Source organism: Camellia sinensis, chromosome 13, assembly GCF_055761805.1.
Source record: "Camellia sinensis isolate YWXY chromosome 13, ASM5576180v1, whole genome shotgun sequence".
NCBI lineage: Eukaryota > Viridiplantae > Streptophyta > Magnoliopsida > Ericales > Theaceae > Camellia > Camellia sinensis.
The window spans coordinates 26,520,837-26,533,019 of NC_138973.1; the positions used below are offsets into that span (position 1 = coordinate 26,520,837).

Consider the following 12,183-nt stretch of genomic DNA (forward strand, 5'->3'; position numbering starts at 1 on the left):
TTTTTTTTTTTAATAACTCTAATGACTCATAAAAATTAGTTATCAAATACTTGTAACTGCACAATGCACTCAAAACCACACAATGTGATTGAAATCTTAGTGAAAAAACAAGAATTTTAAAGCACAAGCGGATAGTTGAGAGGGCATTAAGACAAAAATTTTAAGACAAAAACCTACGCCTTTGGTGTAGGTTTGTTTTCTTGTAATATATCACTAAAGTTTGAAAGTGAATGTTCTTCCAACATTCATATTGAAATTAATCTCTTATTCTATATTTATTTATTTTATTTTTTTAAGCCTAGATGACTAATTGGATCCCAAATCAAAAAAGACTAGTGAACTTCACCTAATCATCATTAAAATAGTAACAATGCCAATTTAATCCAGCTATATACCCACTACCTCAAAGATGCATGTGTCCTTTGCACGATTTAGAGATGTGATTGGAGATGGGATCCTAAGATTAAATAATACAATACGTGCTAATTAGTATATTAATTAATATATTAATTGATGATATAATATAATTTTAAAAAAAATTAGATATTTGTAATTTATATAATGGGTGTGTCAATAATAATATCATAACACTAGTTGGTATACTAGTTAGTGCATGTAGCACCACAAATAATGTTATATGCACTAATTGATATACCAATTAGTGTACCAATTGATGACGTGACATAATTTTAGAGATTTTTAGTATTTGTAATTTGTATAAAAGGTGAAGTTAGTAATAATATTATAACAAATGTTGATACACTAATTAATACATTAATTAATGCATATAACACCACCGTTAATTAAACTTAATTAAAAACTATAATTTTAATTTTCAGCTTTGACCCGGTCCACAACCCATGGTTTGCTTCACCTTAATTAATAAACCATTAATTATGTGCTCAGGAATTGCGTGCATATTAATTCATGAAAAATGATGAGCACATAAAGTTTATGACAAGAATGATATGGTAAAAAAAATTCGATTTTTTTTGGAAATAAGAGGATCATAAAATTGAGAATGGTTACCCTCCATACTCTTGTTTTCTATATTTGATTTTTTGGACTCTATTGTAGGTTCACAATGATAATTTAAATTATTTATTTTGTAAACCCCCCAATGAAGACCGTATGTGTAAAAAATCAGTTTCATCAGATATCGATGAATACATAAACAAATTACTTTTTTGTTTTATAGAATGAAAGGTTTAAGTTTAAACTAACAACTATTATCTATTTAAAAAAAAAAAAAGATGCAATTATTTATATATATCTAGTGATATTCGATTAAACTAATTTTTTTGCATAACTCATCTAAATTGTTAAGATTTCGAGATGAACGATTTAAAAATTATCAATGTAGACTTAGAATAAAACCCAAAAAATAAAGTACGGAGGATAAGGATGTGGAGATAAGCCATACTCCCATAAAAAGACGCATCATTCTATAAAAAAAATCATTTATATATCATCATCACTATTAATTTATTTATTATCTAAATGTGAGATGCTTTTTATTTTATTGTTCAACAACTTATTAGAACTGCATTAATAAAGCAACAAGATTGAAAACCTTAACACAATCCTATGATGAAAACCTAAGACATCAAGATTTTTTTAGCATTAATAAATTCCAAAAGTTTGGTATGACCAAGAGAGTAAAATCACAACTTGGGTTCATATTTTATATAATATATATAAGATAAGAAACAATATAAAGCACTCAATAAATTAATTTTAAGCAGTTATTTAATTAAAGTCAATTCCTCCAGTAAAATGAAACTTCCACTTATTTAAATCTTTGTTTTTTTTTTTTGCCTTTCATAAGAAGATTCCTCACCATATACTGCCAAATGGGTGTGAATGTTTACAACGGAAATCAAAGGCTTTAAAATAAATTAAAAAAAAGCACTAAAACAAATTTGAAACCTAAATGGGATTCACATACATTGAAATTTGGATTCATGAATAATATATAAACATCTTTATTTGCTAACTTTTTTGTCAAATTATTGTGCTATGCATTAATAAAATTTTGATACAGGAAATAAATCCAATTAATTAACATTATAAAAGTCACATCTATTTATAAAAAATTTTTATAAGTATTGATTTTCATACATTACTATTCATATAATCAACAGAAAACTAGAAAGTTACCTCATTGAGGGTTGTCTCTCTTTTATAAAGTATAACTTTTGTTACCTCTTTTGGGAAGCTAGTTAAAAATCAGCTTCTAGCTTTTAACTTATTTTAAGTCACATCACTTCTTACATAACTTACTCACAAAAAGATAAAATAGACTTAAAAAGTTAAAAAATTAACTTTTAACTAACTTTCCAAAACACCTATCTCAATCTCCAACTAGATGGAATTGTTCACTAATAATTATATAAAAGCTTGATTATTGGGTTACAAGAAAGATACCATGAGATGTCAAACTGTTTTGAATTTTTTTTTTTTAAGGGCTACAATGAATGAGAGATGGTTTTCTTTATAGCATACTCCATATAATCAGCAATTAAACACCCCCGTAAACTCTCTCTCTCTCTCTCTCTCTCTCTCGCACACATGCGCACATACATTTTTGGCTAAACATTGTTATTTTTTCTTTGTTCAATAAATCTTTAAAGTCCAACACAAGGACAATTTATTCTTAACCTCACCGTTCCTATAATTTTATTATTTATGAGTGTTTGATTACCAAACCCATAATATTTCTCTAAAAATAAGTCAATTTCAATGATGGGTGACTTTACTATTATGACATAATGTTTGTCACTAGGCTTACGCATTGATTAACTATGCAAATCAAGATTAATAAAATATTTTGTGTAATTAAGCAATTTTTCTTTTAAATATTCTCATTAAATTTCTCTTTACACTTATTTTTTCTTTAGGTGTATTAATCTAATTTTAAATAAATCACGCAATTCTTATAATTATCTTTGATCTTTTATTTTTTTACTTTGTTCTCCAATTCTTAGGGGCTGTTTGGGGTGTCTTAAATAAGTGCATTTTTTGTCTTTTTAGATTAAAAAGTTGAGGTTGAAACTATGAATGTTTGGATTAACTTTTTGACTTTTTATGAAAAAATGTGTATTAAAAAATTGTATAAATTAATGTGTAGGGAAAAATTAGTATTGAGAGTTGTGCAGCCGTAATTGTTAACTTTTGGTGAATAGTGATAACTTTTTAACTTTTTAAATAATTTTTTGATTTTTTTGAGACTTTCCAAACTTAACCTTAATAAGAAAATTTTAAAAGTCAACCTAGGTCATGAAATGAGATATTCAGACCAAGTAATCCATTTGTAACTCAAGTGGGCTATATATATAAATACTCCATATATATATATATATATATATTAAAATTGAACCTACTCTCTTAATTCTAAATAAATATATTTCTACCACCAGTCCTTGGAGCTTGAGTCTTGCAAGCAATGGTTCACTTTTGGCAACTTTCCAACTATAATTGTGTTGGTTCATCAACATCAACTTCTTAATATCTCTCTCCCCTCTTTTCTCTCTCATACACACATTTTAAATGAGATTTTCTTCTCCATCTCTAAGTCATTCAGCCACCCACTTAGAAAACATTGGTGGAGCTTTCCCTCTCCCAACTACCTTTTCTCTCTCATAATTTTTTGTTTTTATTTTTGAGTAAAGTTGTCCAAACACACTTCTTTTATAAAAATTAGTTTACAAAACGATGTGCTGCTGAGTAGTTTTTATCATTTAATTTTAATGATTTTTTTTTTTAAAAATTAGTTTGTCAAATAATAATAATAATATAAAACTTGTTTAATTTTTTTTCTTTCCTTTTTCTCGTATCCATAAATTAAATATACTGATAATAATTAATACAAAATAAGTCTATGGACAACGGTGATTCAGTACTTGCAATATATGGGATGCCCATACAAGGCCAAACATATTTGCAATATTTACAAATTAAGAGAGATTTATGTGTAAGTCCTAAAATATGAACTTATTATTCAATAAATTTTATGATAATTAATGATATTTTTCATCATATACTATTAAAAAAATCACTAATTGTTAATTTTCAATAACAACTTAAAAATTTTGTCACAAAAAATGTTACTAATTATAAGTTTTAGCGACAGTTTAAAAAACTCGTCACAAAAAAGGTTACTAATTTTCAACTTTTAGTGACAATTTGAAAAATTTACCACAGAAAAACGTCACTAATTTTAAGTTTTATCAATAATTTATAAAAATCGTAACAAAAAAGTCATTAATGTAAATTTTTAGCACAGACAAAAAATCACTGCAATTTTTTTTTTACTGACAGTTTTTCTTTGACTTATTTTCAATAAGACTTAATGAGAATTAAATCCAACTATTAAAACGTATTAGTAGTTTACTCATAAATTAATGATATTCATACTTTATTTTTAGCCTCTCTCGATCTTCTTGAGAGAGGGCCAAAACTAAATGAATAAATAAATATTTCTCTTAATGAAATAGTGGTGATGGTTTTTGTGTTATAGAAGGCATTTCATCATCTAAATCTGATACTATATATATAAAATAAATAAATAAATAAATAAAATTGGCTAGTATAATTTACTTAAAAATCCTAATAATTTGCTCTTAAGATAAGGCAGTCATGGACAAGTTTCTATGTGATATGGGATCACACGGTTAGATCTCCCGTGCCTTCATATCTTAATCTATATTTTCATTATATAATCAAGTTTAGAGAGACACGTTGAGTGTTAAAGAAGTGATTTGAGATCGGAAATAGAAGAGAGAATTTGAATAGAGGATTTAGCCTCTTAGCCAACTATTTGACCTACAACACAAAAGGGAGCAAAAATCAAAAGAATACCTCATTAATCTTTATTGTCATCATTTTGTATGATCATATTAATTAGTTTCTTGATATGAAATAATACATTAAAAATCAATAAATACAAACAATATCTAACACTAAAGTCATGTTTGTTTGGACGGACTGGATTAGCATTCCCATGACTAATAGTCCTAGGACTACGAATCCGTTGGATTATGTATCCTATCTTAACTAATAGTCAAGTTTAAAATAATTAGTCCGTATTTCAACTGTTTAACCAAATATCATATTAATAACTTTATTAGACAATTAGTTCAATCCCAAACTCATGTCCATCCAAACAAACATGGCCTAAGGGTGTGTGTAATTGGGGAGATGAAAGGAAGACTAAACACTGTTTGGATTGTAATCTGATGGAAGCTTTTTATCAGGCGTTTATTTTTTTTTTAATCCATCGGACTCCATATCCCTCATATGAGGGACTATTGTATCCTGGGGTAGGATTATTTCCATGGGATAATTTATTATTGGAATTAGGTGGTGAAATGACCATTTTGACCATTTTAAATGTCTCAATTTAAAAATAAAATAATTTTATTTAACATTTTATTAATCTTTTATTTTAAAATTTTGTTTATATTTTATTTAATTTCATTATTTAGATTTTACTAGATGTTTTATTTAATTTTATTATTTAATTATTATTATTTTTTAAAATAAATTTATTTAATTGTGTAAAAAATAAAATAAAATAATATATTATTTTATTTAGCTAAAAATAATTAAAATATTAAAGATATGTTTAATATTACTATTACTTAGTAAACAATTGAAAAAAGGTAAAATAGTCTTTTGCTCATTTATCCTATCCAGTCCATCCAACCAAACATTGGATTCATTAAAAATAGTCATTCTTAGACATCTAATCCCATGAGAAAACAAACACATAATACACATCCAATCCAACTAAATAGTCTGGGAGATTCATAGTTTCAAGATTCAAGTCCGATAGATTCTAATTCTTCCTTATTCAGTTCGTCCAATCAAACACACCCTTAGTAATAACAAACAAATTGTGCCAATAAATTCATGCATGCCAGTGGCCCTTGGAATAATTTGAATTCGAAACTTTAAATTTTATTCTTAAATTTTTACCGGTCAATTAAATTCTAAGTTACTTGTAAATCATAATGTGATTGTACATATATATACATCTGGCATGGACAAAAGACACGAGTAAATTGAGGAATTCAACTCTCCCAATACTAATCTAAGAACTAATTACTCATTCTTATCAATAAAATATATATATATATATATATATGTCGTATATGTCATGTATACTACTATCTATCCATAACTACGATTGTATTACGAAATATAAAAGTAGTATAGTTTGTACAAACATAGATTCCATTATAAAATAAGCTTTTTCTCATCCATTGATAGAGAGAGAGGAAGATTTACTTTGCATTCCCACCCCACCAATTCCCATCATTATATATACCACCATACACATACAAGTGATTGGTGCTTTTCTCTCTGTCTCTCTCTCTCTCTCTCTCTCTCTCTCTCTCTCTCTCTCTGTAAGTTTTCATTGTTTTGTGGGTGGTGGTTGTGAATTAGGAGACTGAAATTGGTCAGGTTGAAAATGGGAAGGAAATGCTCACATTGCGGGAACATTGGTCATAACTCAAGGACTTGCACTAATACCATTCACAAAGGGATGAGTCTTGTTGGTGGGCTGAGGCTCTTTGGGGTCCAACTACTTCACACTTCTTCGTCTTCTTCTTCTATTGCCATCAAGAAGAGTTTCAGCACGGATTGCTTGTCACCTTCTTCTTCTACATCTTCACAGGTTTCCATGGATGAAAACACTAATGATCGTAAGATACCTAATGGGTATCTCTCCGATGGCCTTATCAGCCGATCTCAGGAAAGGAAAAAAGGTCAGTTTGGTTCAATATCTCTTCTAGTTCTTATTCTTAGTGTGATTTTCCCTTTGAGTAAATATTCATTGCGACAGTAATAATGTCATCAACCAATAAGACCGATCAACAATGATTATGGTTTTAAAAAATGGTATTAGAATGCATATTAATGGCAATACAATATCTAATGGCATATTGGAAAGTATGGTTTTAAATAACAATATCAAAATATTTCGGTATCAACCATATAGTCTTATGTCGGCTGATCCTTCAATATATCAATGAATATCAATATGAAAAATTCAAAATATCAATTTGTATCAGCCGTAATAATCGATATTAAAACTTGATCAGAAGTCTAAAATCCTGACATATAGTTTTTGTAGTTTGTTCTACCTTGTTTATATAGTTTTCAGTTTAACCTACTAGAATTTTTCAACCCAAAAGAAAATGAAGACAAATGATGATTTTGCATAATTTCCTCTTGCTGATCACCAACCATTGATTTTTTTGATTTGTTTGCATAAATTTCCATTCCATCAACACAGAATTTTCGAGGAAAGTAGTTAATTAGAATGACAAGACAACAATATAATTGAAAATATGGGTAGACATACTGATTTTGTTGTGAAAAACACTTTCTCATAAAGAAAAAACTTTACTGTGTTGGTGATGAAAATGATGATCAGGTGTGCCATGGACTGAAGAGGAGCACCGGATATTCTTAGTTGGGCTTGAAAAGCTCGGCAAGGGAGACTGGAGAGGCATCTCCAAGAAGTTTGTGACAACAAGAACTCCGACCCAAGTTGCCAGTCATGCCCAGAAGTATTTTCTTAGGCAAAACTCTCTCAACAAGAAGAAACGCCGTCCCAGTCTCTTCGACGTGGTAACGACCCTTCATTTCTTGCTAAAATTGTTAACACCACCGTCTCATCTAAAAGTTTATACGGTTAAAAAAAACAAAACCAAAAAAAAAAAAAAAATTTGTTTCATCAATTGTGTTGTCTCATTAGCAGGTGGGAAAGGACAAACTGGTTGTCGCTAACACTTCCATGCCCCATGAAGCTTCAATCTCATGGGGTTTAGGGCAGACAAATGGTTCTATCAAAGGTTTTGATCATTCCTCAAGAGAACAAGTTTTCAAAGCCAGCCAACCTTCCATGCCTGTATGGGTATATGGGTCATTTCAAACAAAGTCTATTACAGCTTCCAATTTAACAAAGTCCACTGTTCAAAATGCAGCACCTGATCTAGAGCTCACACTTGCAGCTACAAGGCCACTGAACCCATCAGTATGGTCTACAAAAATAACCTTGCGAAGTTCATGCTAATCAATGGACAAACACTATATATAACTATACATAATATAATGAGAATGTATACATATCTGTGTATACCGTCTGATCACTATAATTTTAAATAACAGTATTGGGATAAGTGACGGTATCGGTCTCAACATGGAGTGGCCCCTCTTGATATGCTGAAATTACAGTTAAAAAAGGGCTCAGTATATGTGAATTGTATGGTTTCATTATAATGGGATAAATACTGAGGCTTATGCTCTGTTCATCAAGAAAAAAACCAGACATTTGTAAGAAATGAGTCATGTTATATATATATATATATAAGGAACTTTATTCTAGCAAGAAAATTCACTTGTATATATTAGGAAGTTTCTTTGCTTAGTTTAGCTATAGAGTATCAAAAACATTCATGCTATGCTAAATTAAACATAAACTAGTTTCAGATTATAAAAACCAAGCAATAGAGGATTTAAATTGGCAAAGACATAAAAAAATTTATGAGAGAATCAAGTAGTCGCAAACTTCACAACCCTCATGCAGTCAACAAGATTGCTCAATCAACTAATAAGACAAGTAATCAACCATATTTGTGTTAAAACAAACCAATCTCTCTCATCCCAATTAATCATGAAATATTTTTCACTTTCCAATTATCAGTATAAGAAGTGACATATGATATGACCTACCCCGAGCAAGTCTCATCTCTTCTGAGTCTCCTCCATGTAATCAATGGGAGTGGTTTCAAACCCACCTGTTTCCCTGAAAGACAGTGCCGTTTTGGCAACTTGCCAAAAATAAAATAAAAAAAGTTGCGTTTTGCAACTCTTTGCAAAAAAGTTTAAATGGTTTTTTACCATTAAAATCATTTGAGAAGGTAAAAAAAAATTACTTGTAAGATTACAACCGTATCTTTCATGGAACAAAATGAGTCACATAAGCAAAATTGTAAATTTTTTAAATTAGGTGAGAATAGTTTAGTCATTTTATTATGTTGTGATATCATAAATAAATATTAATAAAAAAAAATCAAAAGTTGCTTTTTACTAATTGAGAGGGAAGTTTTTATTTGCATTAGGGCCGAGTTAGACCAAAGCATGGCAAATGGGCCGTTATTTGGGCCGTGGTGAAAAGAGCTCAACATGTGGACTGCGGTCAAGTGTTAGCTCGGTCTAAGTGTGATTATAGTTGCCACAGTCGGGGTAGAGATAATTGGCTCGACCATAGCATTCGGAGCCGAGATATGATGGCTTCTCATGGTGAACCTTGCTTTGATTAAGCGCAGTCGAAGCCCGCTGGAAGTTAGCTCGGTCTCAACAGGCAACCGAGGTACAAGTGAACAAGAGCCGAGTTATAAGTTACATGTGAAGGCGTGGGATTAAGTATGACAAAGTGCTAGTGATAGCTCGGTCATATCTTCATCCAACCGAAGCAAAACTATCTCACTTGGTTTAAGCAGTGAGAGGGGTGTTGAAGGATAAGTATTATCTTTCAAGAGTGTGATTCCTAGGAGGACTCTACATGGAGGAGTAAGAGTCCTACTAAGATTGTGCCACACAGAACCTATAAAAAGCTCATAACATAACCTATGTAGAGGTAACACACAACTTTGATTATCGAATGCACAGAGTTTTTGTCTATTTGTCTATTTTGCTGACTTAGGCATAGGAGAAGTATCCAGCACACACTCGCCGGCTAGCTCACATTTGTGTTTTCAGGGAGTAAAGCGACGACATTTGGAGGAGCGCAGACTTGGTCAACAGGATTATACGAGAAGAATTATTTCGTGCTCGTACAATTGGCGCCATTTGTGGAAAAACCAGAAAGAACAAAACCTCTTGATCAAGTTTTTCCTCTCTAATTGGAAGTAATGGCGCATAATGAAGATTTGCCACAGTCTGCTATTGATGAACAAACCCCAGAGGGGAGTGGGAGGCCCGAAGGTTTGCCTTCCATCCCTCCCATGACAGATTTAAAACCCCAGCGACAGAACCCCCGGAGGGATGCAAGGGGGAGACGGGTTAATAGCCCCCGTCGCTCTCACAGTCCAGAATGACAGAGGCGGAGGATAGACCCTCAAGTTCTGGAAGATCGCGTAAAGGAGCAGGACGAGTTGATACGAAGGATGGCGACGGACATGGAGTCAATGAAGCACTAGATAAAAGGAAAAGGGTTGGCAACAGGAGAGGAGCACAAAAGCAACATACCCCCTCGCCACTTAGAAGATCGTGGTAGGCATACCACACCATCGCAAGCAGAGAGTAGGAGCCTGAGAACAGGCGACACTCGATCGAGGACCTACAGGACTCGTTACTCTAGGTCTGAGAGAACAAGAACTGAGAGGTCATATACTGAAAGAAGCACCTATCGGCCCTCGCACATGCACCAGACGTCATCTAGGCATACGGAGTTGCCCAGAACATCAGACTTGCGAACTGTGCTTAAAGAAAAGGCATGATGGAAGGAGGATATCAGGGCACGCGACCCGCACAAAGTCTCAGCCCTTCAGCGGTTGGACCTCTCGGACGCATGGCAGCATCGAGGTAGGAATGCCAATACCGCACCTTATTTATGAACCAACAGACAAAGCGTTAGCAAGGCTTTAGAGCTCGCCGTTCGTTCTGGCAATCGAGAACGCGCCACTACCTTCGGGCTTCAACCAACCCAAATTCACTATATATGAGGGGGAAACGGACCCTTACATGCACTTAAGCCACTTTCGCCAGGTTATGGCGGTTTACCAACGAAACGAGGCTTTAATGTGCATCCTATTTCCATCCAATCTTGGCGACCAAGGTTTAACCTGGTTCGAAAGGCTACCAAAGGGTAGCATTGCCTCATGGACGCAGTTGACAGAAGCGTTCGTAACTAGATTCAGGACGAACACCAAGACACCAGTGAAGATCGACCAGCTACTCTCCATTGACATGGGCGAAAAAAAGTTGTTGAGGTCCTACAACAGTCGTTAGGAGATTGCCCCACAAATCTCGCCATTGCGCAATACAAAAGGGGTTTGCCAGTCGGAAATAAGTTGAGGGACTCAATCACTATAGCACTACCCCTTACGATAGAGGCCTTGATGGAGCGAGTGCACCAACATATTCGCATAGAGGAGGATGACGCCAGTGCTAAAACAAAATCTGGCATAGTAGCGACGCCAGATAAAAAGACTATGACAAAAGTCAATACGGTAGAATGCCCTAGCAGGAATGGGCGAGACAGACAGGCCAACAAAGAGGATCCAGACAAAAGGTGGCTAAGAGTGCGCGCTGTTATTACCACGGTGTTCAAAAAACCAATCTACCGAATTCTCAGTGAGATACAAGACGAACCTTTCGTCCGATGGCCAGCTAAGTTAGGAGAAGCACAGAAGGACTATGACGAGAGGTCTCGGTGCACTTTTCATAATGAAAAGGGGCACCGCACTGAAAATTGCACGCCGTTGAGGCAATACTTGGAGGAGTCAATGGCGGCTGGGCATTTGGGCCAGTACATAGAAGGAGGAACACAGCCAGCCCCCCAGAACCACAACGTCCCAAACGGGATGCCGGTCGACGCTCCACCTCAAGGCGTAATTAACGTGATACATGGGATATTCGAACCCAAGCGAATATGTGAGCTCAGGGGGATAATCAAAAAGGCTGAGCACTTAAGGGAGGTATTAAGTGCACAACCTGCCATCAAAAAGGGGAGAACAGAGGCCACAAATGTTATATCTTTTTCGGACAAAGATTTGGCAAGGATATACTACCTCACAATGATGCATTGGTTGTCACTGTCCGCATCAAGGATTTCGACGTCAAACAGATTTTGATTGACAAGGGAAGCTCATGTGAGATAATGTAGTATGAAACCTTCAAACAACTGAAACTAGAGGACAAAGACATGGCACTCGCAACATCGCCCTTAATCGAATTCAACTCAATGCTAGAGTGGCCAATGGGTAAGATAATCCTCCCAGTTAGTGCAGGAAACATGACGAAACAGGTGAAATTTTGGATATTGAAAGTCCCTTCCACTTACAACATAATCCTGGGAAGGACATGGTTGCACGCTATGCGATCGGTAACGTCAACCTACCATCAAGTATTATGGTTTCCCAACGAAATCGGAGTAAAAACCATAAT

At 33.6% G+C, this 12,183-nt stretch overlaps 1 protein-coding gene across 2 annotated transcripts; it reads left to right on the forward strand.

Annotated features, from left to right (window-relative positions):
• Positions 1–6,239: 6,239 nt before the first annotated feature.
• On the forward strand, positions 6,240–8,406 carry LOC114289247 (transcription factor KUA1). Of its 2 annotated transcripts, none has more exons than XM_028232915.2 (3): positions 6,240–6,773; positions 7,445–7,641; positions 7,772–8,406. In XM_028232915.2, exons 1-3 carry the CDS (start codon positions 6,476–6,478, stop codon positions 8,084–8,086), a joined length of 810 nt encoding a protein of 269 aa, XP_028088716.1. In that variant the 5' UTR covers positions 6,240–6,475; the 3' UTR covers positions 8,087–8,406. The 2 variants fall into 2 exon arrangements, with proteins under 2 accessions (XP_028088716.1, XP_028088715.1); XM_028232914.2 differs by having other exon boundaries at positions 6,268–6,773; positions 7,769–8,406.
• Positions 8,407–12,183: the final 3,777 nt, after the last annotated feature.